Source organism: Guyanagaster necrorhizus (genome assembly GCF_019112545.1).
Source record: "Guyanagaster necrorhizus MCA 3950 unplaced genomic scaffold BT62scaffold_14, whole genome shotgun sequence".
NCBI classification, from domain to species: Eukaryota; Fungi; Basidiomycota; class Agaricomycetes; order Agaricales; family Physalacriaceae; genus Guyanagaster; species Guyanagaster necrorhizus.
In genome coordinates, this window is record NW_025064893.1 from 695,542 (window position 1) to 722,246 (window position 26,705).

Consider the following 26,705-nt stretch of genomic DNA (forward strand, 5'->3'; position numbering starts at 1 on the left):
GGGAGTCTCCTCGGAAATTTGAAAGCGGTGGTCACTGATCAGGAATGAGCATAATGTATTCACAGAGCTGCCTATTCCTTTTTATACTCACTGGTAGGTAGGTAGGTAGTATTATACAACACGGCAACTGAGAATGGATAGCACATACAACAAGAAGTCAAGACACTTGAAAACATAATTATGGTGCGATGCGGACAGTCATCCAGATTCCAGAGTCGGCTCTCCTACATATTGTTCCTGGGAAAGTTTCCCGCCTCTTCGCCAAGAATAATCAGCGCCTTACCCTTCACCTGCTGACGTATGACAGGGATTGGGCTGGAGGTTGTCTGATCCATCTCGTTCGTGATAACAGACAACGGAGTTGCAGGACCGAGGGAGTCCGGATCGTTGTTGCACATGGCTGAATCGCATGCCACCATGGTGCTGCCAAAGCCACTCGAAGGGAAATGAGGAGTCGAGAAAGAGTTGGCAAACTCGTAGGCGGCATCCCAGTCAGAAGAGAACGTCGAGAGCAGAGGGTCGGTACGAGGAAAAGGAGCCAATGGGACCACTCTGGTGTCGTCAAACCCCTCTGATAGCGGGCTCAATGAGGGACGCCTCTGGTCACCACTGAGTTCTAGGTATCCCAGAGATACAGGGGACAGCTGCAACCCAGAATAGACTTGCTCATCGGTGCTCTCGGAAGTGGCTGCAAGCTGAGATTCGTCGTTCTCCAAACCGACACGCTCGGGGAATGTGTGCTTCCTTTGCTTGAGAGGGATCTATTCAGTCGAGGTCTGCTTGGAGCCAGACCCAGGCTTCAGGTTGAATATGTAACTGGCCTTTTTGACGACAGAACGTACTTTGGGAGGCAGAAGAATCGAAACCGAATGATAGCTGTCAAAGGTCGGGATAGCCACTTCTTGACCTTGGTCCGAACTGCTGGGGGATGAGGAACGAAGCAAGGACATAGCTTCTTCTGCGGTAGGGGAAAGTTGTGAACGTTGATACATGGTAATGACAATGAATGAAATTGCAGAAGGGGAGTCAAAGAGTGATGAGTGTGGCAAGACTTTCGATTGAGTAACACGGATTTAGGAACGACTCTGGACCCTAATCAGTTTTCGAACTCAAGGTCGTGAAAGGAATACTCACTGTCCGCCAAGTATTGTGGGAGTGGGGAGTAAAAGAGAACCATGGTTTAACTTTGACCTTTTTATACAGCAAAGTCCCGATCAAAGACAAAAGTCGATGGTGCTGGGCAATGCCTTACTTGATTGACATTCCTTCTGGACAAAGCGAAGGATATGTATGAGGCTGTGCTGAAGTGCCTTGAGAAGAAAGGCCATGGCTAAATCTTTCAAGCAATATGCCTAGAGTTTGTGGGGTCGTCAACAGTACAAAGACATCATGGCTCCCCAGGACCCGGGCCGGAGGATTTTAACCCACTGAGTCTCGGCGGACTTTCAAACTTTTTTTTTCAGCTGGTATACCTTCTCCTCGACGTGTCGTGCGACGTCCCGACGACCATGCCCACCCATGCTCTACTTGAGACCGCTTCCGGCTATGCCATATTTGAGGTCAAACTTACAGGGGAAATTGAGGCCAAGTCAAAGCCCTTCCAGGATTCAATAAACGATTTTTCGAAATTCTCAAAAATGGTGTCGCTCATGAGCTTTTCGCCCTTTAAAAGTGCAGCTCACGCGTTGGAGAATGCAAACGATATCTCGGAATGTGCGCTACATTTTCTTTGCATATTTTCTCTTTCTAACATACTACAGCAATCGTCAATGATTACCTGAAATCCCTTGTCGAGCTCAATCTTTCCAAGCCAACCAAAAAATCGTCCATTGTGCTAGCCGTAACGGATCCAAATTTGGGAAACTCGATACGCGTAGAGACCAAGGTGCAATGCGAGTCTGGAGACATGGCCATGGAGCTCATTCGAGGCCTTCGTCTGCATGCAACCAAGTTGCTCAAAGGATTGCAGAACGATGATTTTACCAAGTCCCAGCTTGGTTTGGGCCATTCTTACTCTCGCGCGAAGCTAAAGTTCAACGTGAACCGACACGACAACATGATCATTCAAGCCATTGCCCTTCTTGATCAACTCGACAAGGACGTCAACCTATTCTCCATGCGCATTCGGGAATGGTATGGTTATCATTTCCCAGAACTCGTCAAACTCGTTCCCGACAACCACCAATACGCTCGTCTTGTTCAATTCATTGGCGAGAAAGAGACGCTCACCGAGGAGAAGCTCCCCGAGATAGAAGCTATCCTCGAAGACAATTCCACCGTCGCTCAAAACATTCTAGATGCTGCCCGTGGATCCATGGGTTCCTCCCTCTCCGAAATTGACATGCTCAACATCTCCACATTCGCCATTCGCGTCGTCTCGCTAAGTGAATACCGCAAGTCATTAATCACTTATCTATCCGACAAGATGAACCTCATCGCACCAAGTCTCACGGCTCTGTTGGGTGATCGAATCGGCGCACGGCTTATCAGCCACGCTGGAAGTCTGACGAATCTCAGTAAATACCCTGCCAGCACTGTACAGATTCTGGGTGCCGAGAAAGCGCTATTTAGAGCACTGAAGACGAAGGGCAACACACCGAAGGTATGTTAATTATAGGTTTCGTGTCTGCTTCTAGACTGACCGCATTGATCAGTACGGGCTCATATATCATTCGTCGTTCATTGGCCGTGCAGGTCCCAAGCATAAGGGTCGTATCTCGCGTTTCCTAGCCAACAAATGCTCGATAGCATCGCGGATAGATTGTTACTCCGGTATGCTGTTATGCAATTCTCCCAACTCTATTAACTTTTTTTTTTTGGCGTAGACAACCCCACCGCAAAATTCGGCGAGGCTCTCCGGGGACAAGTCGAAGAACGTCTTGAATTCTTTGAGAACGGAACGCCTCCATCGAAGAATGCTGATGCTATCCGGAAGGTTTTGGACGCGCTTGCGGAGGAGGAAGAGGTGGATGTGGAGATGGATGGCCCGGCCTTGACGACTCTCGAGCCGTCGCCAAAGAAGGAGAAGAAGAAGAAGCGAAAGAGTGACGCTATGGACGTTGACGACGAGGAGGAACCTTCACCGAAGAAGGTGAAGTTATCAAAGGAGGAAAAGAAGGCGTTGAAAAAAGCTGCGAAAGAGAAGGCCAAGAAACAGGGTGCTGAAGCGGTACGTTTGATCTTATGCTACGTTTGCATTGTCGACTGATAATCGTGGTTCCTAGGATGTGGATGTCCCTAAGAAGGAGAAGAAAAAGGAGAAGAAGGAGAAGAAGGAGAAAGAGAAAAAGAAGGACAAGAAGGAGTAGTTCCCCTTATCTTGGTGCCCTCTCTCCTTTCTGTCCTGATTTATCTGTGCCATATCTATTTTCTCCTAGTATGTATATTTTGCACGATTCGATGAGACACGTACCTGCGCACTGGCAGGACTACTTCCCTAGGTTCCGGTTAAGGTTCGTTCTTGATTGGTGGCCACGATCTTACACGTAGTTTTTCAGAGACCGCGATGTTCTGATTCTCGTTATACTTATCGTTACGATTATTTATAGCGCAGACCGCTGTGTTAATGGCCTTCGACTCGCCACCCTTATCCGTAAATGAAGACATCAAAATCACTTTGTCGGATAACATTGTATATCTATTTAAGCTGGTTCTTGGCGGAGCGCTGATTTTGGACACTGTCGATTGTCGAACGTGGGTTCCTACCTGGGCTTTCCCAGTGAGCGGGGAGCCCGGGGTCGCCCAGACATTATAATCAGGAGATGGCCGGAGTAGCCGTCATGCGAAGAGCTGCAGCGTTTTAGTCGTATTAGCCTGATGGTGGCGTAGAAGTATGGGGAAGGGGTAAGTAATGGCAAGGAATTCGATTTCGGTATCTGAAGTGCGCTTCGACTGTAGTAACGCGTGTGCTTACTCACATCTGCCACGCAACCGTAGGATCTTTCCCTCGGACTCACAGGCAGTGATATTTCTGTGGCGAGAAGGATCGCCAACGAGGACCATCCAGATGGATGGACAACATGCGCACTGCGCGCTGAAATCTCCGTCGTTGTTGTCTGTTCAACGATCGGGTGCATGGATGCCTTCACATAGCGGTTCCCCCTCTCGCCTGACTGAAGCTCCCATTTACAGGCCATTCCTTCCAGGTTCTCTCTTCTGATATGTGGCAGCATCTTGATGTAGCTCTTACGTTCAGTGCTTCTCTATGTTAGTATCACCGTCATTATCGCATCCAAGTATACCTGATTGTTCAGCTTCGGCCTTCGAAGTCCTACGGAAAGGAAGCGGGAACCCGTTCGGTTGGCCCAAGATCTGACTTGGAATGCGCGATATAGTATCCCGGCCAGGGATCCTAAGTTCATAAAGGTGCCGTCAAGTTAACCTTAAACAGTGAATTCGGTTCCTATCTGGTTCGCCTCGAAGAAGGCTGGACCGGATTTTTACATGCATTCTTGCTTATAGTTGACTTGGATGAAAGCTGTCTCGGAGACGGTACCGGGCCATATCCACTTAGGATCGGGTTGGGATTGGCTAGCATTGAAATGGATCGCACCCGTGAACTCCGCGAAGGTTCGTTATTGGTTCAAATGATTGGATGCACGTAGAAAGATAAAGAGTCACAGGACGCCTTCTAAATCATACTAGCTGTCTTAGGCGGGTCGTGGACTCGTCTCTTCTCGTCACATCGCCGAGACTTAAAGAAAGGTGGACAGAGCAGGTGCATAACACCTCGAGGCGTTTCTTGCTATCACCAAGTTGAATTCCACCCAGTGCCTTGGCCTCGTCCTAAACCATCTTTAGCGCCAGGAGACGTCACCTTCTTTACGTGAGTCTCTGAAGTTAGGCACTATTCAGCCATCATCACTCTTCGCAGATTGAGTCATTGTCAACATGTTACTTGTGCGTCTGTCCTATGACGCATAGATGTATATACTCAGGCTGTCAAAGGGTGAGTATCCGCAGACGTTGCATAAACCGGGCCCGATGGAGCGATGCCATTCTTCTTAAGAATAGGCGGACCGCCTGCTGTACACTTTCAAGTTGCATAATAGCTGAGCTATCGTCATCGTACGGCATCCCGTTCGTCCTTCGATGTGTCATTTCTATGCGACCTTGCGTCAAATTCCACTGACTGCTCCTCTGAATCTGATCCTTCCGATGCGCTCATGAAATACCAGTAGGTCTGTATGTCGTATATCTATTCCGTTTACGTCCAGGCAGATTTCGCAATCCATTATCTGGGGATCAGCTTTCCTAATAAATGTTCCTCAGCTGCTACCGCCTTGATGTCGAGGTGATACGACATTGTCGCACTTTGGAATGTTTCCATGTACCAACTTATACGCTTTCAGCCCCTCTTGTTGTTGGCATGATCATCAAAACATGCCACATTATAATGAAGCTCTCCGAGGAATCTCCTCCCGAACTTCACACGTCGACGGTCAGATACCCCAACATGAGGATTTCGTTCGGATCTCGACAGACAAGTTGAGAATCACGGTACAGGCACTGAGGGAAGAAAGAACGGCCAGAGATGTGGCTGTGTAGTTTGAAAACCCGACATTGTTAATAGCAGCGGATGGATATATGGTGGACTCGAAAAAGTCAGGCCTCGTTGCACCAGTCTCGAAAATCTACCAGCCTATCCAGGAAAGTAAATGTCGTCACGTGAAATAGTCGAGAAGCAATTGGACCCTTGAGTTATAAGCCTTATGTATCACCTCGTGTTCGACAGGCTCCTCCGTTCTCCCTTTTGGCACATAAAGGTTGCACGGGGCGCGAGTGTGGGGTCTTGAGAACGACTTCACGACGATCCTTTCGTCAAAGAGTTGTATATGTACAGGCAAGCCATTTCTCATACACTTGACAGACAACTCACCGCTCCTACAGCTGGCCCTGCTCTCTAGCTTGCCTCGCCCGAGTTAACGTTCTTCACGCTCACGACTATCTGCTCTCTTATTGCTCTCGATATTCGCATCTCGTCCCGTGCTTTCCAAGTTTACGTCGACATCACGCTTTCGTCTCTGCCCGTCATGTTCAAATCGCTGTCGAGTTCTATACCCCGCACGCCCATGATTTCCAGTATCGAACTCCCAGATAGCACTTCGCCTCTCATGATGAGGCCGGCATCTAGACTCTCCAGCCGTTTTACGACGGCTTTTACGACTTCGTCTCGATCCATGACCCCCGCGCCGAACGAGAGGTCTCGAAAGGATTCGACCACGTTGTCGTCTTCTTCACGGATGCGCAAAACGTCGATCACGGGCGGTATGCGCTCATTCGGAAATTGACCTGATTCTAGCTTATCTTCATTTGTAGGGCTGAAGTTGATTTTGAAGCCTAGGAAGCCCTCGCCGGAGCCAGTCCCGCAGCGACAGATCGGTACGTGGATCCTTGTCTATCAGCCCTTGTGCTATAATGATGTCCGTGATAGCAATGCCCCGTCCTCGGAAGGCCTCAAGAACGAGTCCAGTGGATGATATTGAAGCCGCAGGTAAGTGTTCACTGAACCTTGAGAGTGGCGACGACGGCGCTGAGGATGGATATTTAGCAGTAGGTGCTAGGCCACCAGTTTTAGCTTATACTCAATCCAATTCGTCACATCAAGGTCCATCGGGATGGCGTAAGTCGCCTAGATCTTTATCATCTGTATTTTGCTTACGTGCCTTTAGCCGCAACCAATGACGATAACAATGTAAACCACCCACCTCCTACATTAAATAAATATGTTTGTATGTAAATATTCGCCTCCGCTAGTGAATGTAGCATTGACATTTTGCTCCAGTTCCATCCAAACCGACAGATGCGCTTGAAGCGCCATCGGGTTCCTATCGAAAGTCACGACATAACGAGGCGCCACCGAGACCGCAGACGTCAATGGGCTCCCGACATCCAAAGAAAGCTGACAAGGCTCGTTCTGGAAATCTAACGGACATTGAAGCTCCCCTCAAGATACCGCCGGTGCAGCTGAGGACCGAGACCCGTGCGTCCTACAGAGCTAACCTCGTAGAAATACCCTTCCACTGAATATCGAGTAGTACCAGTAAAACGAGGGCAGGTCACGTTGCAATGGCCTCTAGTCAGGTTTAGCCTCTCCGATAAGATGTCCAAATTCTGGGTGGTTATGTTCAATATTATATTCGATCCCGTCCGAAACCGGCCTCAGCTTAAACGTTTCAACGGAGACTACTATGTGGAAATGAAGGATGAAGAACGTACACTAACTGCGTCGTCTCATAGCACGTTGCGCAAGATGAACATTCGAGTCAAGGTGGACCATCCTTTCATACCGTGGGTAGTGAAGGTTCGGCGAAAGGAAGGCATTCGGTGCATTGATGTATTCGAGGCTGTTTATAGCTGCTTCAATACGACCTTGACGGCCGATGAAGCACTCCGTTACCAACATTACCTGAAGACAGAGTGGTGCGTTGCGGCCTTCAGATTCCGCTGTGCGAAAAGTCCCGGAATCACGTACGTCAATGAGAAACAAGGCAGGCGGCGAGTTGACCTCTTAGGCGAGCGGACCTTTTTCGGCGGTTTAACGCATGACGGCGACGACAAGTGGACCTTGGCGCTGGAATCGCATCGCCGGTTTGCACCCTGTTATATGTAATATGGTTAGCTTCTTGCAGTCTGACGTCGACATGGACTGACGAAGTTTCAGCTTACCTCAGTTTATATATTCAACCACGGTCATTTCGCCGACTACATCTTTACAATACCTCACTCAGTATCTACATCAACCCACAGTCATTTAGCTTATCACTCACCCCTGCGTTGCTGTTCCGGGACCTGTAGCATTACCTCTTCGCATTACCTACCACACACTACACCCTTCCGAGTCATACTTACACAAATTTCATACTTCAATACCTCACTGTTATGTTTTTTGATCGATCAGAGTGTGTGGATGACAGCCGAGGTATGTTATCCATAGACGATGCGAGTGCATCAGTGTACGACCTCGACCCTCATTGGCGGTCAAGACTCCAGAGCGAACACCGTGTCGGAGCTCATGTCAGGTGACGCATTAATCTGAACGCCGGGAAGTGCGTGAGTTTTCTCAAGAGATAGACTGGGGGAAAGTAGAACGATGGTAACTGGATCATAATAAGGGAAGATGAACGTCGTGGTTCGAGTCCAACATTCAATACGGCTGTGTGCCTCTTAGTTGCTCATATTTATTTCAGAAGCCATCTGCATTCCAAATTACCAGGTATAGAAGGACTGGTTCTAACCTTCGGGTCGAACTTGTTGAACATTGATAATGGTATCCCTTGTTCCCTCGCTTACATACCGGCTCATAGTTGTGGTATATAATTTATACGTTGACATTCGAGAAAAATGTGCGTAATAGGGACGGGCTTGAAACCCTTGGGGGGGGGGGTCTTCTCCGAGTCCGGGATGATTTTCAACGTGCGACTGTCGCGCTCAAGTACTCTGGATGAACCGAGTGGCAAGAAGGCTGAGCCATACCCGAAACAGTTCTTCTGTCCTCTCTCGGCAAGACCAGTCTGGTCGAGGCTAGTAATGACATTACCAATCGGAGAGGCTTTGCGGATGGTAGATGTTCAGGTTATTGGGTCCGGAAATGATCTTCTTCACGCCTCTCCAGGCTCTCCTGTTGGTAAGGATCTGTCGGCGGACGCAGGCTGATGTTCGGTTGGGTTCGTACGAGCTTTTCTGGAGAAGACCGTGCGCCAGGAGAACTGTTCGGACCTCAGTATATATGTGGCGCCGTTTCAACACGCAGAAAGGAATGATTATGATGGTGAATGTATTCTCAATAACGCGAGGGTCGACTGCTAGTACCCGTTTTTATCGTCTCCGTGGCAGTTCATTGGCGGTTCCAATGATTCTAGCGTCAGCACACACTTTTGAGGGTGGGTCTAAATATGTCTCTGTCTTGCCTCGAGGCCTGGCGCCTGACGCTGTAGATCGCCCGTAGATCGCAAGAACGTGATGTACGAGGGATCCCCCGACCTTTTCCTATTTGTAGGCCCAGTGCGGCGCCTTCCCTGAAAATCCGACAGCTTCCTGCTGCTCCGACGGCTTAGCAGCGATGACAGTCGGGGGGCTGCTTCCTTTTGGCATGTTTGCGCAGCACGCTTCTAGGTTGAGGGATCATTTTGATAAAATGAAGCTTGTCATGCGCACCAATTGAATCGTTGATTTCATTTTCAGCTTCACGTATGATATATCGCCACCGAGCGATTCGCAAGTTCCTTGGTGGTGCTTTGTTCTTTATTATTTTTTTTTTGAACGAAAGCAAACGTTGTGGAGCAGGACCTAGTCAAGCGCGTCTATGTCTTACCTTGTTCAACGTCGGATCGCGCTTCTGTATCTCACGTGCCCAGCCATAATCAGAAAATTTCAGTGGGGCTCCAATAGAGGGCTTTCAATTCGCCTTTGTGTACTTTCTTTCTAACTCTCACCTAATAACTGCTTTTGCTCACGGTACAGTGCATTTCTTAAGCTTCTGTCTTTCGTCGTGTCCGCTGCTGCCCGCGACTGACATTGCCCTGCAGATGGACTTGCAAATGTTATCTAGCCTATTCGCCACGACCTTCAATCCAGACCCTAATATACGAAAATCCGCTGAGCTTGAAATTCGCAAGGTTAGCTTCCATTATCCTGCACATCCTTTGGGCGAAAGATCTCCATTAATCACGCCATGTCCAGGTGGGCAACCAGAATGGCATGATTACCGCCCTTCTCCAGATTATCGCCACCGACAGCATCGACCTGTACGTGTTCCTACGCGTTGTTCTTCTCGTTTTTTGTTTACGGTGGCCCTTTTTCCTAGCCCCATTCGCCAGGCCTGTGCAGTGTGGGTCAAAAACCGCGTTTTCACCCACTACTCAAACGACAAAAAAGGCGGCATTTCGCAGACTGATCGCGAAGCATTGCGCTCAAATCTACTCCATCTTATCGCTGCAGCACCTTCGCGGAGCATCGGCCTCCAACTTGCCAACGTACTCAAACTTGTAATTTGTCGCGATTTCCCCCATAAATGGCCCGGACTCCTGGACGAAATTAAGCGGTTGCTGGCGAGCTCAGAAATCAGGGAAGTTCATGCTGGATGTGTGGCGGCGCTCGAAACAGTGAGAGCTTTCAGGTGTGCGATGAAATGAGAGTATATATGCAGTTCGGCTGACTCTGCGACAAACCAGATTCATCCAGAACAATGAAGTCTTACCCAGTGTCATCCCAGAAATCTTCCCTACCCTTGTTAACATCGCATCCCATATGATGCAAACGCCCCCAACCACATCACAAGACATACCCGCCATGCTCCATCTCATCTTGAAGACTTATAAGACGAGTATTGTCATGTCTCTAAGCGCTCATCAGCAGAGCGCCGAGAGTATCGTTCCTTGGGGCCAACTATTCTTTTCTATCGTCAACCTTCAAATACCGAGCGCTGTCGTGCCTGAAGATGAAGAAGAGCGAGAGCGTGCAGAATGGTGGAAAACTAAGAAATGGGCATATGCTATCCTCGGGCGCTTATTCCATCGGTATGTTTCTCCCATTTTATGCTCAACAGGATGTTCATGTCTATGCGCCTCCGTTTCAGCTATGGCAACCCTTCTCAGCTCCCGAGCACGATGCAAAACTATTCCAGATTTGCACATCATTTTGTGACTACGTTTGCCCCGGAGATACTGAACGTCTACTTCCGTCAAGTAGACCTGTTCGTATCGGGACAGGCGTGGTTGTCACAAAAGTGTCAATATCAAATATTTACATTCTTCAGCGAATGGTACGTCTAGTCTCTTAAACTTTTTCGTATGAACATCTGACACCCTTCCAGTGTCAAGCCCAAATCTACATGGGCCCTTCTCAAACCTCATTTTGAGACCCTTGTTTCCTCTTTCGTATTCCCTCAGTTGTCTTTTAATACCACAAAGCAGAATCTATGGGAGAACGACCCGGTTGACTATGTCAGGATCTCAGTTGGTTCGTTTCGATAAGCTTCGATACTTCAGACAGCCTTTGATCAAACGTTGACAGATGAATACGAGAGTTTTGCTACTCCAGTCTCCGCGGCGACCACGTTCTTGTTTGGCCTCGCCACCAACAGAACCAACACTACGTTCCTACCCATTTTGTCGTTCATTAATTCCGTACTTCAATCGTACGTCGGTCTTCTAGATTCACAGCGGTGTACTAAGGTTTACCTCACTAGCAATGCATCTGCGACGCAACGTTTCGGCGCGCTGAACATGGCCGCGGCGCTCGGGCCCTGGATGATGAAACATCCTACAGTCAAGGACAATATGGAGACCTTTATAATGCAATACGTGACTCCCCAGTTAAGCAGTCCGGAGCCTTATTTGCGAGCCATTGTATGCGCCGTCCACTATCAAACTCAGTCACACTGATCTAGTTTATTCATAGACATGTGAAGTCATAGGCACTGTGGTGAAGAACCGCCTACAATGGACTAGTGAAGAGGTGAGATTTGTGTTCCTGGAAACCGCTCCAATGCATGATTAATGGCGCTCCGTTCGTTTGCAGCATCTTCATACCAATTTCACTGCCGTCGTCGCTGCGATGGATGACCCGGAATTCCCGGTCAGGGTTCAGGCGTGTCTCGCCCTTACGGAGATGGTGGTCGCCTATGACTCTGGTGGGATTTTTCCAATTCAATTTCCTCCACTCTGGTCTTAATATGGTATATTTTTCTAGTGAAAACTGCCGTAGCACCTCAAGTGAGCAAAGTCATTCAAAGTAGGGTCTCTTTACACATATGATGACAACTATCTGATGATAGTGGACTAGGCCTACTCAAGCTGGCGGACGAGAGTGACCTGGATATCTTGAACCACAGTATGGATGTAATGGTTGATCAATACCAAACGGAGTTACTTCCCGTCGCGGCTCAGTTGACTGAACGATTGGTAAGAGGATGGCGTACAAATTGAGCTGAGTTTTCTTTCTGATTAATGTTGTTTGCAGTGCGATTCTTACCTGCGTTTGGCAAGAGAGACCATCGCCCAGGATTCGGAAGCGGACGGGATGGATCTCGAATCCTTGATGTCCACAGGGGAAGATGACAAGACGTATTACGCTATGGGCATCGCGAAGACAATCTGGACGGTATGGGTTTGTATGTCCATGGGGATTCTGTCCATTCAGCAGATTTCTGTGTGCAGGTCATCAATTCCATAGAGAGTGCGCCCGAAATCCTGGCGCAGGTTCAGGAGATTGTGATTCCCATTGTCACGTTCACATTGGAGAACAAGTTTCTTGGTAAGCCTGTGTCCTTGTAATGTTATGCACTCGGTTTTGAGTCATTATCGGCAGATCTTTTCGACAGCATGTACGAGCTGGTGGACAGCTTGACTTTTAAGCTCCGGGCGATATCTCCGAGCATGTGGCCGGTGTTTGAATTAACATACAAACAGTTCAAATCCGATGCGGTGGATTACCTAGAAGGTAGGTTGTTGTTCAGTCCTTGTAAACCAAAATGTCACGTCAGACCTGCACCAAGAAATGTTGCCTTCTCTGGATAATTTCGTCTCGTTTGGGAGCGAAGTGATTAGGAATCGGGCTGATTACAAGCGGATGCTCGTGGACATCTACACGACCTCGATCGTGAACGAGCATTTGGGTGAAAATGATCGGGTGAACGGATGCAAGCTGGCCGAATCTGTGCTGTTGAACCTGCGCGGAAGCGTTGACGATGTGCGTGCCGCTGTTTACGGAAAACTTACCAGCATTCATTGTTTTTTTTTTTTTTTTCCCTTTAAATAGGCTCTGCAACCGTTCATTATCACTGCCTTGGATCAGCTGGACAAAACGGAGACCCCTGCCCTTCGTCTGGCGAACCTCGAAGTATTGATCAACGCGATTCTATACAATCCCACCGCCACGCTTCACATCATGGAGACGTCCCGACCTGGACTGACGCGTGTGTTTCTGGACAAATGGTTCGCCGCTATCAACTCTGAGAATCAGCTGCCGCGGGTGCATGACAAACGGCTGAGCATCCTTGCGTTGTCTGCGCTAATCGAAATGGACCCGAGCGGTATCCCTGAAAGTGTCCAACAGGGATGGCCAGGCATCCTGGGTGGGATCCTGAAGCTGTTTAGAGACTTTCCCAAGGCTGTCGAAGGTGTGTGTGTTTTTTTTTCCCCTTGTTTTTGAGAAAGGTGAAATGATGAGGTAATCATTGTTGTTGTAGCGCGTAAGGCTCTGGAAGAAGCTCTTCAGGAAGATGAAGATGAGGATGATGTTTATGACGAGAAGTCCCTGAACCTGAACGAAGATGATGGTGGGATCTCCCCCTGCAAGCGTTTTTATCAACTGATGTGAATTCATTTTATTTAGAGGACGTCTGGGATGAAGATTCAGCGTATCTGGAAATGTTGGCTAAAGAGGTGAGTTGAATTGATAAATTCAGGTCCCCTTTCTGATGTGTTGGCCTCTCTTCCCTCGTGTTTCAGGGCGCCCGATTGAGGGAGAGATCTGCTGGAGAGGAAGAGTACGACGATGAGGAGGATGAGGATATCGAGGAGGAGTTGGGGTACTATAGTCCGTTGGATAACGTCAATCCGTATGTTTCGTTCCAGCAAGCTCTGACTGGTGAGTTTCTTTTTTTCCTTTTTCTTTTTTAATAGTATTAATTCTGATGTGATTTGTGATAATTAATAGCGTTCCAAATGAAAAGTGGCAATGTGTATCAGGCAGCCACGACGTCTTTGACGGTAGAACAACAGACGGTGCTGATGGAGGTGATGAAAGTGGCGGATGCGGTATCGAAATGAGATGCCGTGGGCGTTGGGTGGTTTAATCACATGCACACATGTTGGGGTTTTTTGTCCAATAGACTTTTTGTATTTCCATAAGATAGCGGAGGGGAGAAAACACCGGTTATTAATATAAAGTGAGGGAGAAATTCTAGAAGAACAAGGGAAGGGGGGTTCATTCATTTCTTTCTCGCGGTGCCTGTCTTGCTCTTCGATCGACCTTGTTTTTCTTTTTCCTTTTCCTTTTCTTTTTCCTCCCCTGCTGATACCCTCCACTTTCTCCGGGTGGCGTTGCTCCCGCTTTCGAGGTACTCTTGTCTTGTGACCACAGAGTCTTTGTATGCTGGGGTGGAGACGAAGCGCATGGCGGCGTCGTAGGGGGCGGTTATAGGGCTATAGAATTAATAATCGTAAGAAAGAAAGAAAAGAATATTGCAGGGGCAGGGAGGGAAATACGCAACTCGGGGTATTCGTATACCTGCACGTCGTGTTCCACCGGCGCGAGTGGGCGGAGATCCGCTAGCCTACGAGGTTGTCAGCATGAGTTTTTTTTTTTTTACCAAGCCAAAGCGCCAAAGACAGACAGTCGTTCGCGAAACCCAGGAAACTTGGTGTTCCCGCCTATGAGAGCGATGTTCGCCCAGAACATGCCTTGGAGGTCTTCCGGGAGGAGCGAGATGGAGTGGGCGATGGTCCCTGCGAGGCCTACTTGGTTTAGGCCGATGTCGTCAGGGCGGAAGATGATCTCTGGGACGCTGAACCGCTCGTTGTTCATTACGAGGATCTGGCTGCTGCCGCTGCTCGTAGAGTCTCCTGGCTGGCGCAAGCGGCCCTCTGCTAGGGCGTACTCCTGCGTGAGGGGGTTGGGGCTGCGGGCGGAGCGGGCGGTGTGGAGGTCGCGCGCAAAGTCGGAAGAGACGAAGCAGCATGATTCCTTGATGTGGTTCGTGATGTGTGTTTGGTCCATCATGTTCCATTGGCGGAAGGAGATGAGGTGCTTGAGGTGGTTCGTGAGGAGCTTGCCGCCGATGGAGAGGCGCGTGAGGGCGCGCGAGTGGGGGCGGCCGTGGATGAGGGGGACGGCGTGAGTGAAGCTGAAGCCGGAGTCGACGATTAGGGTGCAGTCTGGGGATGGGGTGGTGGTGGTGGTGGTGGTGGGGAAGAGGTGCGGGATGAGGGAGGCGGGTGTGCAGCGGTAGTACGAGGCGAATTGGTATTCTTCAAAGATGAATTGGTCATAGACTTGTTGGATGTTGGGCAGGTTGTGGTACGGCTCTGTGAGGAGGAGCGAGGATTGGGTGGTGTCGATGCCGAGGACGTCGGTGGAGAAGAGGCCGTCCCAGATGGCTTTTTGGGCGTCCCAGTCTACGATGAGGCCCTTTTTTGTGGGTTGTTAGTTGGCGGTCACTGGGGGTGGGTGCATACCTTGGAGATGGGGAGGCGGTAGCTGAGGGAGGCGTGGTCTGTGCACTGAAGGAGTTCGTGTCCAAAGTAGGTTGTGCTTTTTGATTTGGAGCGGGCGATGGCGTTGGGGATGAGTTGGGCGGGAGTGTCGGTGCCGCCGATGCCGGCCTTGATGGTGTGCCCGCCGTTATCGAGTACGATGGTTGGGGTCATGGGGCGTGGGAACTCTGATTATGTGTATCGCTTTCTGGACTCTCGACCATCCGGATTACGCTCTGTGCGTGTTCCCTTCCTTCTTCTTCTTCTTCTTCTCTAGGCCCTAATAGAATCCCAGGATTCTGTGCACCAACCGCGATGAATTCCTCGATCGACCTACTCTTGATGCTCGTTTCCATTCTTTCGGGCACGATGGCGCTGATGGTGATGTCCTCTCAGGGATCGACGTCCTCGGCGGCGGGACGTGGTTTGGCGTGACTCGCGCTGGGAGGATCGCCCTGTTGACGAATATCACGGAGCCGCCGCCTGCGCAGAGCTTCGAGTCCCGGGGCGCACTTGTCTCAGCGCATTTGTTGGGCGAGGTGATTCCCCGGGATACGAGGTTTGCGGGGTTCAATATGCTGCGTCTTGTCCCGAGGTGGGAGGAGGAGGAGGGGGGGAGGCTCGCCTTTGACGGGGTGTTTGTGTCGAATGCGGGGGCGGGCGGGATGGTTGAGGAGCGGGGCCTCCGGGAGGGCCAGGGCGGGTTCTCGAATGCTGTTGATGGGGAGGGGGAGGAGTGGGACAAGGTGAGGGAGGGTAAGCAAGAGTTTGCGAGGATCCTCGAGAGTGGGGGGGATCTCGTCGAGGGGTTGTTTCGTTTGCTCGGGTGGGTTTCTTGGGTTTTTTGGGCAAGTCACTGTTTTTTTCTCATTTCGTCACTCAGTGAGCACCCGTCTGAACGCGTCGTGCACCGTTCTGAGCTCAAGAAGGCTATCCAAGTCGTGCCCATGTTGATAGAGGGAAGGATGTACGCTACCCGCTTGTCGACGGTCGTGCTCGTCGGCAGGGACGGGAGCGTGCTCTTTGTTGAGCGGGATATATGGAAGCCAGATGGGACAAAGGCAAGTCCCGGTTCACAACGGCTCTATCGCTTCCAATTGGATGTAATTCTATAAATCCTGTATCCAAAATATATATATAATCGTAATCGCATGCGTGAAAAAAAAAAAAACACAACATTGAGGGGGATATACTCGCAAGTCCAATGTACGTTACAACGAGTCCAAGATGTAGCTAGCTAAAAACATTCAAAGACGTCCATTCGTTCAGGTAATGATATGGTTATACATTCCCCCGTGTTCATTGGACTGCATGGGAAAGTAGGGGTTGTAGTTGGGCGTCGACATGGTGTTCCATTCGTGCGGTGATACCCCGCCTGGGGGGGAGCTGTTGTGGAACGGCGGTCCGCCGTGTGTGCTGCTCGACGCCGATAGAGGTGTCAGGATCTCGCTGTCCGTCGGGGTATTGCTATCGTACGTCGGGCCTTCTGGTTCGTTGGTCCTAAACCTGAGTCACCAATAAGCCATAACGAAAGAGAAATATATATATAAAGGAAAGCGGAGCTTACTGCATGAGGTTATGAAGCTCTGCGATGCGCCGGTAGAGCAGGCAGGGCGTGTTGGCGGGATGGGTGCTGTATTGCCGGAGGGCAGTGAGCGTGCTCTGGAGTTGGTGCGAGAGGTTCATGTATGTGTGGCTCGCCCCGGGGCTGGTCCGGCATGAGCAGTAGGGATGATCCCCCGCTGCCCCGTCGTACCGGTCACCACGAGCGTAGTCTCCCCCATCAGAGTACCCGTTCCCATTCCCGTTCCCGTTCCCATACCCCGACCCGGGCGAAGAGTGGTAGGACCCGCTCCCGGCGCCGTTGCTGTACTCGGACAGATTCTGGTGGTACCTCATCGAGGGCGGGGCGGGGGCAGGAGGGGAGGGCGAGAAGCGGTAGAGCGTCGTTGAGGACGTTGGGGCGGACCCCCCGTCTGGGGGTGCTTCTGTTTTGATGGATGGAGATGGGGCGCGCCGTTTGGCGGAGAGGGGGGCGCATTTCGTTGCTCGGGAGTGCCATTTTTCGTTGGGGTCACCATCCCGGAAGGAGCTGTCGGCCCAGCGCGGGTGGGGTTTGCCTGGGAGGACGTGTTAGTAAGTGGAAGGAGGTCGAGGAGGAGGAAGAGCTGGAGGATACCTCGGAGTTCTCGGACGAGGCTCTCAAGTTCAGCGATTCTGTTTCGGAGTCGTGTTGTTTCGTCCACAGAGGGATCGTCTCTGCGATTGAATTATACGGTCAGTGGCGGGTAATAAATAGGACGAGGTCTCGAACACTCACCTCAAGGCGGGGTCATCAATCTCGTACACACACAGTCCGGTCTGGACGAATATATAAATAAGAAATCAACGCGACCGACAGACAACGAAAGCCCCGCGCACCAAGCCCAGCTGTATACATCTCTGACACGGTCTTTTCCGATCACACTGACACAAAATAATAATAATAATCAGCACCCGTAACACCCTCCGTACGACGGGACAGACACACCTTGCGTTTTGACGTGTGGCAGTTGAGACAACTCTGAGTCGTCCGGTTCCGTCTTCTCTTTCTGTAACGTCCATCTCAGTGAGTGGGAGCACGGGCATCGAGGGTTGGGGTGGGGGGAGGGGACACGCACCGGTGGTCAGTGTCGATAGTAAACTCGAGATCCATAACTTCTCCCTTGAGCTGCAATGGCTGAAAAGGATCCATGGACACAGTAGTAGAGAGGAGGAGAAGAGGAAAAAAAAAGAAAAGGTCCAGAAAGGAACACACTCGAGGAATTGTCTTTAAGAGGGTCCCGGCGCCATTAAGTAAAGATCCCATAGTTCGAGATGGCGAACCAAACCGCCTCGCTCGACGAGAAGGGAAGGTCCATTCCGAATACGTGGGTTTGCCCTGAAAATCAAATACTCCTCCCCCCTCCTCCACCCCCTCCAACCCTCCTCCGGCCGTGTTCCCCCTCCGGCGTTCTAGGAAGCAACCATCCCCGTGAGGAGTTGAATTGCCGATAATAATAATATTATTATTTATATTTACGTAAGACGATGCGCAAATTATCCGCGGGGGACGGCTCTCTCTCTCCCGTAGTAGATCTGCGTAGTAGCGTGACAGTGACCTCCCTCGCCCACGTGTTTCATCGTCATCCCTTCCTTGCATCCATTTTGCCCTTTTTTTTTTTTTTACATTGCATTACATTTCCATTGACATGGAGCTGTCATCACCAGTTGATGATTCGGATAGCGCAGGCGTAGAGTCTGAGCCGATCCCTGGGCTGAATGGGGTTCCCGTACGATGTGAGCCTGAGCCTGCCCCTCCCCACCGTTGTTTGAATTGAGGCTGATGGTCCATAGGGTACGATGTACGTTCCTTCCCTTCCTCTCCTCCCCGTTGCTCGAACCCGAACCCGAACCCGACCCGAACCTGTATAGGCAGATCGCACAGAACCCTACACGCGGATCACCCCCTTCCAAGAACGGCATGATACCAGCGTCGAGTACGTACCCTCACCATAAACTTTTTGACGCCCCGAGTCGGGTCGGGAAAGCTCACTCGTAACGAAATTTCAGATTCTTCTACAAACCCATAACACTCTCCGCCCTCGCCCTAGGCCTCGCCCTCCTCGCATACGTAGCGACCACCCAATCCGTCCTCGAAGAAGGCCGCGACAAACGACGCGTGTAAGCTCCCCCCCTACCCTCCCCCTCCCCCTTCCTTCCCCTCTCACACCCTCCCCCCCCATAATAGCGGCGCCTATGCCTCCCTCCTCTCCTTCCTCATGTTCTCCATCCTCCAGTTCCGCGATGGCCCCTTCATCCGGCCCCACCCCGCCTTCTGGCGCATGGTCCTCGGCATCAACCTCCTGTACGAGTTGGCCCTGGTCTTTTTGCTCTTCCAGGATCTGGACTCGGCGAGGGGGATGATGAGAGAGTTGGACCCCGCCTTGGGCGTGCCCTTGCCGGAGAAGAGCTATGCGGAGGATTGTACGCTTAGCTGGGGGGTCGTTTGGGTGGGTGGCGCTCCTTAATTCGTTTTTGGGTGAGAACTTGATTTTTTTTTTTTTTTTTTTTTCATGAGGTTAGAATGCGCTCGACGTGTTTTGTGTTGCCCATACGCTCGGTTGGTTCGGCAAGGCGATGATTTTGAGGGATTATTGGTTTTGTTGGGTGCGTCGAGTTTTTTTTTTTTTTGGGTTCGTTGGGTCTTGGTTTTGAATTCCCCGAGTTGGTAGATCCTGAGTATCGCGTTCGAGCTGGCAGAGTATAGCTTACAGCACCAGCTCGCTAATTTTGCAGAGGTCAGTGCCGTCCTTGGCGCCTTTAGTTTCTCCTGAGACAATTGTCCGCTTTTAGTGTTGGTGGGACCATGTATGTTCAAACGAAACACAAACTTGCTCGTTATTGACTTGCGTATTCCCCAAAGTGGATCTTGGACGTGCTAATCTGCAATTGGATTGGCACCTACCTCGGTAAGCACCCCTTCCCCTCCCCCTCTTCTCCTTTCCGTCCTTCCTTTCCTTCTTGGCTGATCTCCTTTCCAAGGAATGAAAGTTTGCCAGTATTTGGAAGTCAAGGTACCCTCCCCTCCCCCTTCCCTACGAGACCCACTCATCCATCCGAGCTTCTTAACCTTTCGTTTCCTTTCCTTAGCCTTACGAATGGCGTGGCCTACGCCAACACCGGGGCCTCCGCTCCAAGGCTCGACGCGTCCTAAGCCAGTTCTCGCCCCACGACTTTACGGCTTTCAAATGGGGAACGGCATCTTCGTTTATGCACTATATCAGTGTGGTGCTCCTTCTGGCTGTTTTCCTCGCAGCGGAGCTAAACCCGTTTTATCTCAAGGTACGCTTGAGTGGGATGATGATGATGATGGGGGGGTTGGGTGATTTTGTTGATTAAGCCCGCGTTATTAGACTCTCTTGTGGATGGAGCCTGATCATCCTATCGTCATTATGAGGTTGGCGTTTGTGTTCTTGTGTGCGCTTCCTGCGGTGAGGGAGCTGTATCAGTATATTAATGATCCGAGGTGTGTGTTCTTGTTGTTGCCATCCTCTCATGTTGAATGGGAGGCGGTGTCATAGAAAAGCTGTGAGGATGGGCCAACACGTCTGGCTCCTCCTGGCGACTATCCTTACCGAGATCCTTGTCATCAGGAAGTGGAGCGTGGGCGTGTTCACTGAGCCGTTCCCGGCGAGGGTCAAATGGGGCTTGGGTACCGGCGCGGTGCTGTTGGTGCTGTATCCGGTTGTGCAGGTGAGAAAGAGGAATCATTACGTCTTTATTTTTTGTATATTGATGATGGTGGTGATGCTAGTTTGGTATTCCGAGTGCCAGGAGGTACGTTCGTAAAGAGAAGAGGAAGGCGAGGGGCAGGCCAGGGTTGAAGATAGAGTGAATTGCGAAGCGCGTTCTGGGTTGTAATCTAAGTTTGATAACGGTGGATTGTATTGATACGGTTCTGGTTGTAATTGATATCTAGGGTAATTGATTAAGGACTTGCCATCGAGATTGGGGGGTTGACGCCATCAGTGCTCTCCGCCTTTTATGGGCGACCAGAGGTGGGAGACGGTTTTTGAGCGGGGAAGGGGGAGTAAGGTTTATTTGTGTGGATTGGGGGATTGTGACAAACATGGGGCATAGCTTTCTTTGCTATGTCATCACTTTCGGTGTTTCCGAGTCCGCCATTAACGATCACCACCACGACCACCAACAACTACTACTACAACTACTACAACTATGCCTCGCGCCGAAGGTAAGCTTTCTACCGAACAATAATTCATCAACATGCTCAACTGAGCCGCAGTCGGAACCCCGAAGTACCTGGCGAACAAGATGAAGTCCAAGGGACTTCAAAGACTCCGATGGTACTGCCAAGTGTGCGAGAAACAATGCCGCGACGAGAACGGTTTTAAGTGCCACGCCGCCTCTGAGAGCCACCTCCGCCAGATGCTTGTCGTCGGCGAGCACGCGGGGAGACACATCTCGAATTTCTCCGGCGAGTTTCAGTCCGAGTTCGTTGCGCTGCTTTCGAGAAGGTCGGGTTAATCTATCCTATCCTATCCTATATCTATGTTTTTTTAAAAAAAACCGACGGGGCTTTTTTTTTTTAGGTTCGGGACGAAACGAGTGCGAGCGAACCAAGTGTACCAAGAGTACATTTCTGACAAGCACCATGTGCATATGAACTCTACGCGGTGGGTGACGTTGACGGAGTTTGTGAAGCATCTTGGGAGGACTGGTGTTGCGCGGGTGGACGAGACTGGGAAGGGGTGGTTTATCGCGTGGGTGGATAATAGTCCGAAGGCGCTGGCGAAGGCTGAGGCGTCGATGAAGAAGGAGCGGGCGACGGTTTCGGATGAGCAGCGGGAGAGGATGCTTATTGCTGAGCAGATTGAACGGGCTAGGGGGGAGGCTGGGGAGGAGGAGGATAAGGGGGAGGACAGGGGGGAGGAGGAAAGGGTGTTGTTGAAGAGGGACGAGGGGGCGGAGAAGCTGACGATTTCGTTTTCGAAGCCTGGAGTGGAATCGTCGTCATCGACCCCTGGTGCCATAAAGATGAATGTGAATCCGTTGAAAGGTGGTGCCGTCAAAGCGAACCCGTTGAAGCGACCGAATGTTTTCAAGGGAGCTTCAGTAAGTTCAAGCTCCGGGGCGCAGAAGCGAAGTGCACCACCACCACCACCCATGACGGCAGCGGAGAGGTTGATATTGGAAGAGCAGGATAGAAAGAGGCGGAAGATGGAGCGGGAGAATGCTTAGAGGCCGACCCATTGTATAACGTTCTTTTGTAATTCATTTCAGTTGCTTTCGACTCCCATACCGGCCTTGAGCTCGAACTTGGAACTTCACACCCATTCATAGGAAGAAACTGGTGCAGGGCGGTCTCGCCTGATGGCCATGAAACGCTTCGAATGCAATAAAAATTGATTTTCCCGCGAACGTTTACTACAAGTACTTGGAAAAAAAAAAAAAGTGAGCTCCGTCTCGGCGATATAGCGGCGCCGGCAAGGCGTGTTCACTGACTGCTTTGGGGGTAACGTTGGGAAGTTGTGGCGCATCAGTTTAGTATCGTAATCTTCTTTCCGCAAGGGAAGGGATGGGGGATGTTTGAACCGAGAGTATGGTACACCTTCCTCGAAGTTGAAAAGCTGTAGATCGTTACCCGATGAGCCGTTTGTCTAGAGCGTCAAGCTAAAACATCGGGATACAGAGACCGAATTCGGGCATAACCGCCAGCTCGCTCATCAGTCTCTGCTGCGCAACCCCCCAATAACGAAAAAGGCAATGTAATCGAAGAACTCACTCAACAGGAGCTTCGAGTTGACAACTGAATACGCCAGGAGGTTGAGACAAGGTAAAAAAAAAAAAAGGGATCGGCGTTCCAAGGCCGCAATACGGCTAAGACATCCCTTTCCGACCACGTTCCGCAAAGGCACGCGAAATTATTATCAACAATGGGTTAGGGATCGCGGCGCGGGCTGTACACCCGACCACCACGACCATGGCGCACTACCACAATGTGTCCACGCACGACGATGATTTGGACTCTCCCTTTGCGACACCGACGACGCGTAGCACACCCATAGCTGGGACGAGTGGTAGTAATTCCGAGGATGAGCTCATCGACATGGTATGCGTCTCTTGGGTTGAGTGCCCTAAAAATTTCTCTCAACCCCTCTCTAAAGTATGGTACCAAGGAGGCGCCTGTCGCCTCTGCGATGAGCGCAACCCAACGACGACAGCTTCTGACAGAGCGACGGAACCTCAAGAACGCAAAACACCGAAAATCGGTTGTCTCTGCCCATATCACGCACGTTAACCCGCTAGCGACGTCCCGAAGAAAAAAGATCCTCATCATTTCTTTGTGCGTGCTCGCAGTGGTTGTCATCGCCGTTGCTGTTCCTGTCGCGACCGTCTTGATCAAGAAGAAGGGTCATGGTTCCAGTTCGAGCTCGAACGGATCCTCAGGAGGGGGGCCAGGTTCCGGAAATACCGCAACGTCGGGCACTACGGGAAGTTTGATAACTATGAGCGATGGCACCACGTTCACGTACACGAACACGTTTGGCGGTGATTGGGCTGAAGATCCCACGAGTCCGTTTACTTCTGGTGGCAAGGCCCAAAATTGGAGTAAGCGTATCGGTTCGGAAGACTGGGTCTGGGGCGAGGACGTGGCTCGTGGCGTCAACCTAGGGTGAGGGAGCTTTTTGGTTGTCGTTTCATACAAAGACGCTAATTTGTTATTTCTTTTTTTCTTTCTTTTTCTTTTTTAGTGGATGGCTAGGTTCGCATGCATCGCCTGTCGGCATTCCCCCCCCCCTGAATTTGATTTCGCTGACGTCTTTTTTCTAGTGACAGAGCCTTTCATTTGCCCCAGTCTTTACGAAAAATACGTGAATAAGACTGATATTTTCGTTGTTGATGAGTGGACCCTGGCTCTTGCCATGGACAAGAATCTGGCATCAGAAATGGAGGACCATTACAAGACGTTCATTGTGAGATGATAACCCGCTTCCTCCGTGTCCGGTTTCCTCGTGATCCTGACCCTGTTTGTACCTTCAACAGACCGAACAGGACTTTGCAGATATCGCGGGTACGTTTTTCGACAGTTGCCCAAACCGGATAGGGCTTCTTTTTCTTTTTTGCTCATGGCTTGGCTGGCCCCCCTGTTTAGGTGCCGGTTTGAACTGGGTTCGAATACCCATCGGGTTTTGGGTTAGTCTCCCCTTATTGGCAGCGCTTTTTTTCTCATGAGGGCTAATCCTATTGCTATTTGCTAGGCAATTGAGACCATTGGCGATGAGCCGTTTCTCGTTGGCACCTCATGGTCCTATTTCCTCAAGGCGTAAGTTGATGATCGAGTTCAGCCGGGCCTTCTGACCTAGTTCTTCAGTATCGAATGGGGCAGGAAGTATGGCATCCGCATCTTCCTTGACCTGCACGCCCTCCCTGGAAGTCAAAACGGTTGGGTCTGTGTCTATCAACCGTGTCCTGGCTGTTCTTGCGTGACTGACTCACTTGCTCGTACCTTTTTTGTTTTTTTCCACAGAACCATTCTGGTAAAAGTGAATATCCCTTTTCGTATACGTATTATCAATTCGAACTAATCAACTGCATCTCCATCAACAAGGCGGCTCCGTCAACTTGTAAGATCTATCTTTCTTCTACCGCCGTTCCACTGATTCATTTCTCGGCCTGTCCTTTAGTATGGTTCGTCGGGAACATTCTATTCGTACCCTCCATAACTGTCTGACCTTTCAAACAGAATGGTGTTATGGGAATAGCCAACGCCGAGCGGACGCTCACCTATCTCCGAATCCTTACAGAGTTCGTCAGCCAAGATCAGTACCGTGACGTTGTAGGAATGTACGTGTATTCCCGCGGGGCTTCTTGATGGTTCTCTCGTCTCACTCACACACGCACAGTGTGGGCATCGTCAACGAAATCCTCTGGGCAACTATCGGACAAACTTCCGTACAAAGTTTCTATTATGCGGCATACGAAGCCATCAGAACTTCAACGTGCGGGATTCCATTCCCTATGTCCTCATTTCTGCAGTATCGTTAAACTTCATTCGTCAGTGGCATTGGGTCCGGAGCTGGACCCTATATCGCAATTCATGAAGGATTCCAGGGGGTGAGTCGTATCTTTTATTACGGGGGTACCGGACCATGACGTTTTCATCTTGATTCATAGGTCGCCATCTGGGAAGGGTGCGTGTGATGATGATTCCGGTGTCGGCGCTTTGCCCAATTCCTTCTTGTGCTGATACAGATTCCTATCTGGTGCCGACCGTATCGCATTAGATCAACATCCTGTACGTCCTGTCACTTTTATCCTTCGTCCTGCCCCCGCCTGACGTCTTTCGTTCGCTTTCATGTAGTACTTGGCGTTCACTGGCGATCACACCAGCTCGTGAGTTCATTTCAATTCCTTATGAGTAGATGACACGTCAACATGTCACGTCTTGCCGTTAGCGTTGATCAGTTGGCACTCAAACCGTGGTATGTGTTCTTACTCCCTCGGCAATGGGATCTTGTGATGTTCACCTAAAATTAATGTCCGTCCCTAGTGCCTGGGCAATCGCTACAAACCAGTCTTCGAAAGCTTTCGGTGTCACTTTAGGCGGAGAGTGGTCTACTGCAGTGAACGACTGTGGCCTGTGGTAGGTACCCTCATTCCTTATCGATATCTCACACTCCACCTCCGTAATTGAATCTTGATCGGTTTCTCATCCCGTGCCATTCTCTCTCAGGCTCAACGGAATTGGTTCTACACCTGGCTATCCGGACTGTACCATTTGGGATGACTGGGCTGTACGTGATCCTTTCCCTTCGTACTTCCTAACTCAGCAGAAGCTAACCCGTTCCGCGACAGTCGTATAACGCCAGCACCATTGCAGGCATCAAGAACGTAGCTTTAGCATCCATGGACGCGCTCCAGAATTTCTTCTTCTGGACGTGGAAGATCGGGAACTCCACCCAGCTAGGGACGTCTTCCAGCCCCCTTTGGCATTACCAACTGGGTCTCCAACAAGGATGGGTTCCAAAAGGTAAAGTAGCACATCTACAAGTCCCGCGTCGAGAGCTCAGTTTTCTTTTCCCTTGTGCTAATTATAGATCCACGGGAAGCCATCGGCCACTGTGCAAGTGTTCTCAGTTCATCTCAGATATTCGATGGGAGCTATCCCGCAACAGCAACCGGTGGGGTGGGTCTTGACGGTTCCGTTCCCGTCATTTTGTTCCCATAAAGCTGATTTGTTCGTTTTTCTCTCTCTCTAGTCAGGCGCAGGTACCGTTGAAGCTGCACAGACGTCGTCACATGTGTTCCCTCCGCCTTCTCTGGCCCCGTCCTTCTCACCCTCGCAGATGTCCCTCCTCCCGACGTATACCCCGACGGGATCGATAAAGACGCTGTTTGCACCGACTTTTACCGCTGCCCCGAAGGCGACGGTGGGTACCGGCTGGAATAACTCCGCCGACACGCAGTTGGCTTATGTGTAAGTGATTTCTGGCGCCCCCCCCCCCCTTCGTTTTACATTTTCGGCTATCTTATACTGAACGCCGGTTGACGTTTTCTGTGTAGAACTGTCGCGGGATGCTCGTATCCTGAGTGAGTTGTTCGACATATTTGTCCCTCCCTTCCATTGGCTAATGCTGTGCTTGCAGCCCATGGAACGCGGTCAACGCCACGCTCCCTACTGCTACTTGTACGGGGTCATAAGTACCCGAACATTTTTTTTGTTCCTTCTTAGTGTTATACTGTTGTACCGACTGAACCCTGAGACTCGTTTATTCTTGGACTTTATTGTTTTGACATCTTACGCGGACTCTCATATAGATAGGTGTACATATAGTATTATGGAACTGTCTTTTTTACACACTAGAGTACATATTAGAAGAATAAGTCTTCTGAATCGATAATGACCAGAGCCGAACGCTTCCTCGGACGGGCCCTACTGTAAGCCGAACCAAAGGACGACCATCA

At 50.5% G+C, this 26,705-nt stretch overlaps 10 protein-coding genes across 10 annotated transcripts; 8 read left to right on the top strand and 2 right to left on the bottom strand.

Annotated features, from left to right (window-relative positions):
• Nucleotides 1–1,462: 1,462 nt before the first annotated feature.
• BT62DRAFT_932752 (Nop-domain-containing protein) lies at nt 1,463–3,602 on the top strand. Its single transcript, XM_043186411.1, has 5 exons — nt 1,463–1,713; nt 1,761–2,602; nt 2,655–2,772; nt 2,826–3,169; nt 3,225–3,602. Exons 1-5 carry the CDS (start codon nt 1,638–1,640, stop codon nt 3,306–3,308), a joined length of 1,464 nt encoding a protein of 487 aa, XP_043039107.1. The 5' UTR covers nt 1,463–1,637; the 3' UTR covers nt 3,309–3,602.
• Nucleotides 3,603–5,766: 2,164 nt separating this feature from the next.
• On the top strand, nt 5,767–7,285 carry BT62DRAFT_166337 (uncharacterized protein). Its single transcript, XM_043179907.1, has 7 exons — nt 5,767–5,842; nt 5,890–6,267; nt 6,319–6,381; nt 6,434–6,493; nt 6,554–6,622; nt 6,672–6,731; nt 6,785–7,285. Exons 2-7 carry the CDS (start codon nt 6,033–6,035, stop codon nt 7,024–7,026), a joined length of 729 nt encoding a protein of 242 aa, XP_043039108.1. The 5' UTR covers nt 5,767–5,842; nt 5,890–6,032; the 3' UTR covers nt 7,027–7,285.
• On the top strand, nt 7,032–7,908 carry BT62DRAFT_932757 (uncharacterized protein). The gene has a single exon (XM_043186412.1). It carries the CDS (start codon nt 7,103–7,105, stop codon nt 7,610–7,612), a length of 510 nt encoding a protein of 169 aa, XP_043039109.1. The 5' UTR covers nt 7,032–7,102; the 3' UTR covers nt 7,613–7,908.
• Nucleotides 7,909–9,527: 1,619 nt separating this feature from the next.
• On the top strand, nt 9,528–13,772 carry BT62DRAFT_897077 (ARM repeat-containing protein; the record flags this gene model as incomplete). The annotated part of the gene is made up of 21 exons (XM_043183288.1): nt 9,528–9,617; nt 9,682–9,746; nt 9,806–10,117; nt 10,173–10,517; nt 10,577–10,762; nt 10,814–10,959; nt 11,014–11,137; nt 11,189–11,348; nt 11,401–11,457; nt 11,521–11,632; nt 11,692–11,733; nt 11,785–11,903; nt 11,962–12,102; nt 12,159–12,255; nt 12,310–12,441; nt 12,497–12,690; nt 12,760–13,120; nt 13,190–13,279; nt 13,336–13,385; nt 13,452–13,590; nt 13,660–13,772. 21 exons carry the CDS (start codon nt 9,528–9,530, stop codon nt 13,770–13,772), a joined length of 3,075 nt encoding a protein of 1,024 aa, XP_043039110.1.
• A 161-nt stretch (nt 13,773–13,933) lies between these two features.
• Nucleotides 13,934–15,851, bottom strand: BT62DRAFT_969306 (actin-like protein ARP6; the record flags this gene model as incomplete). The annotated part of the gene is made up of 4 exons (XM_043188939.1): nt 15,180–15,851; nt 14,339–15,132; nt 14,216–14,278; nt 13,934–14,147 (listed from the first exon to the last, which is right to left on the bottom strand). The coding sequence occupies exons 1-4, from the start codon at nt 15,369–15,371 to the stop codon at nt 13,934–13,936; spliced, it is 1,263 nt and encodes a 420-aa protein (XP_043039111.1). The 5' UTR covers nt 15,372–15,851.
• On the top strand, nt 15,118–16,744 carry BT62DRAFT_166323 (DUF833-domain-containing protein). The gene is made up of 3 exons (XM_043179906.1): nt 15,118–15,435; nt 15,493–16,023; nt 16,081–16,744. The coding sequence occupies exons 1-3, from the start codon at nt 15,392–15,394 to the stop codon at nt 16,310–16,312; spliced, it is 807 nt and encodes a 268-aa protein (XP_043039112.1). The 5' UTR covers nt 15,118–15,391; the 3' UTR covers nt 16,313–16,744.
• On the bottom strand, nt 16,356–17,970 carry BT62DRAFT_932764 (uncharacterized protein). Its single transcript, XM_043186413.1, has 7 exons — nt 17,858–17,970; nt 17,728–17,788; nt 17,619–17,663; nt 17,518–17,558; nt 17,377–17,456; nt 16,765–17,317; nt 16,356–16,703 (listed from the first exon to the last, which is right to left on the bottom strand). Exons 1-7 carry the CDS (start codon nt 17,929–17,931, stop codon nt 16,463–16,465), a joined length of 1,095 nt encoding a protein of 364 aa, XP_043039113.1. The 5' UTR covers nt 17,932–17,970; the 3' UTR covers nt 16,356–16,462.
• A 457-nt stretch (nt 17,971–18,427) lies between these two features.
• BT62DRAFT_981067 (PSS-domain-containing protein) lies at nt 18,428–20,613 on the top strand (the record flags this gene model as incomplete). The annotated part of the gene is made up of 13 exons (XM_043189563.1): nt 18,428–18,515; nt 18,573–18,580; nt 18,651–18,715; nt 18,789–18,899; nt 18,967–19,228; nt 19,302–19,385; nt 19,451–19,516; nt 19,642–19,687; nt 19,761–19,792; nt 19,869–20,060; nt 20,132–20,244; nt 20,300–20,471; nt 20,533–20,613. 13 exons carry the CDS (start codon nt 18,428–18,430, stop codon nt 20,611–20,613), a joined length of 1,320 nt encoding a protein of 439 aa, XP_043039114.1.
• A 341-nt stretch (nt 20,614–20,954) lies between these two features.
• BT62DRAFT_987310 (zinc finger protein RTS2) lies at nt 20,955–21,977 on the top strand (the record flags this gene model as incomplete). Its single annotated transcript, XM_043190061.1, has 3 exons — nt 20,955–20,970; nt 21,022–21,253; nt 21,329–21,977. 3 exons carry the CDS (start codon nt 20,955–20,957, stop codon nt 21,975–21,977), a joined length of 897 nt encoding a protein of 298 aa, XP_043039115.1.
• Nucleotides 21,978–22,454: 477 nt separating this feature from the next.
• Nucleotides 22,455–26,650, top strand: BT62DRAFT_932773 (glycoside hydrolase). Its single transcript, XM_043186414.1, has 22 exons — nt 22,455–22,848; nt 22,904–23,412; nt 23,596–23,713; nt 23,784–23,811; nt 23,893–23,933; nt 23,999–24,063; nt 24,112–24,187; nt 24,268–24,283; nt 24,349–24,356; nt 24,484–24,584; nt 24,644–24,739; nt 24,800–24,854; nt 24,915–24,931; nt 24,993–25,035; nt 25,102–25,133; nt 25,196–25,222; nt 25,291–25,383; nt 25,474–25,534; nt 25,596–25,770; nt 25,838–25,926; nt 26,000–26,221; nt 26,387–26,650. Exons 1-21 carry the CDS (start codon nt 22,720–22,722, stop codon nt 26,219–26,221), a joined length of 2,001 nt encoding a protein of 666 aa, XP_043039116.1. The 5' UTR covers nt 22,455–22,719; the 3' UTR covers nt 26,387–26,650.
• Nucleotides 26,651–26,705: the final 55 nt, after the last annotated feature.

What these genes read in the sequence shown, in the direction of transcription:
- BT62DRAFT_932764 (XM_043186413.1), bottom strand. Translation starts at nt 17,931, where the DNA reads ATGGATCCTTTTCAGCCATTGCAGCTCAAGGGAGAAGTTATGGATCTC. An exon ending in ACTATCGACACTGACCACCG is followed by an intron (nt 17,789 to 17,857) that starts GTGCGTGTCCCC and finishes TGGACGTTACAG; the next exon opens with AAAGAGAAGACGGAACCGGA. An exon ending in CCTCGTCCGAGAACTCCGAG is followed by an intron (nt 17,318 to 17,376) that starts GTATCCTCCAGC and finishes ACGTCCTCCCAG; the next exon opens with GCAAACCCCACCCGCGCTGG.
- BT62DRAFT_932752 (XM_043186411.1), top strand. Translation starts at nt 1,638, where the DNA reads ATGGTGTCGCTCATGAGCTTTTCGCCCTTTAAAAGTGCAGCTCACGCG. An exon ending in TGCAAACGATATCTCGGAAT is followed by an intron (nt 1,714 to 1,760) that starts GTGCGCTACATT and finishes AACATACTACAG; the next exon opens with CAATCGTCAATGATTACCTG. An exon ending in GCGGATAGATTGTTACTCCG is followed by an intron (nt 2,773 to 2,825) that starts GTATGCTGTTAT and finishes TTTTTGGCGTAG; the next exon opens with ACAACCCCACCGCAAAATTC.
- BT62DRAFT_166323 (XM_043179906.1), top strand. Translation starts at nt 15,392, where the DNA reads ATGTGTATCGCTTTCTGGACTCTCGACCATCCGGATTACGCTCT. An exon ending in GACCATCCGGATTACGCTCT is followed by an intron (nt 15,436 to 15,492) that starts GTGCGTGTTCCC and finishes ATAGAATCCCAG; the next exon opens with GATTCTGTGCACCAACCGCG. An exon ending in GGGTTGTTTCGTTTGCTCGG is followed by an intron (nt 16,024 to 16,080) that starts GTGGGTTTCTTG and finishes TTCGTCACTCAG; the next exon opens with TGAGCACCCGTCTGAACGCG.
- BT62DRAFT_932757 (XM_043186412.1), top strand. Translation starts at nt 7,103, where the DNA reads ATGTCCAAATTCTGGGTGGTTATGTTCAATATTATATTCGATCCCGTC.
- BT62DRAFT_932773 (XM_043186414.1), top strand. Translation starts at nt 22,720, where the DNA reads ATGGCGCACTACCACAATGTGTCCACGCACGACGATGATTTGGACTCT. An exon ending in GGACTTTGCAGATATCGCGG is followed by an intron (nt 23,812 to 23,892) that starts GTACGTTTTTCG and finishes CCCCCTGTTTAG; the next exon opens with GTGCCGGTTTGAACTGGGTT. An exon ending in ACAAGGATGGGTTCCAAAAG is followed by an intron (nt 25,771 to 25,837) that starts GTAAAGTAGCAC and finishes TGCTAATTATAG; the next exon opens with ATCCACGGGAAGCCATCGGC.
- BT62DRAFT_166337 (XM_043179907.1), top strand. Translation starts at nt 6,033, where the DNA reads ATGTTCAAATCGCTGTCGAGTTCTATACCCCGCACGCCCATGATTTCC. An exon ending in CAAAACGTCGATCACGGGCG is followed by an intron (nt 6,268 to 6,318) that starts GTATGCGCTCAT and finishes CTTCATTTGTAG; the next exon opens with GGCTGAAGTTGATTTTGAAG. An exon ending in TCAAGGTCCATCGGGATGGC is followed by an intron (nt 6,623 to 6,671) that starts GTAAGTCGCCTA and finishes ACGTGCCTTTAG; the next exon opens with CCGCAACCAATGACGATAAC.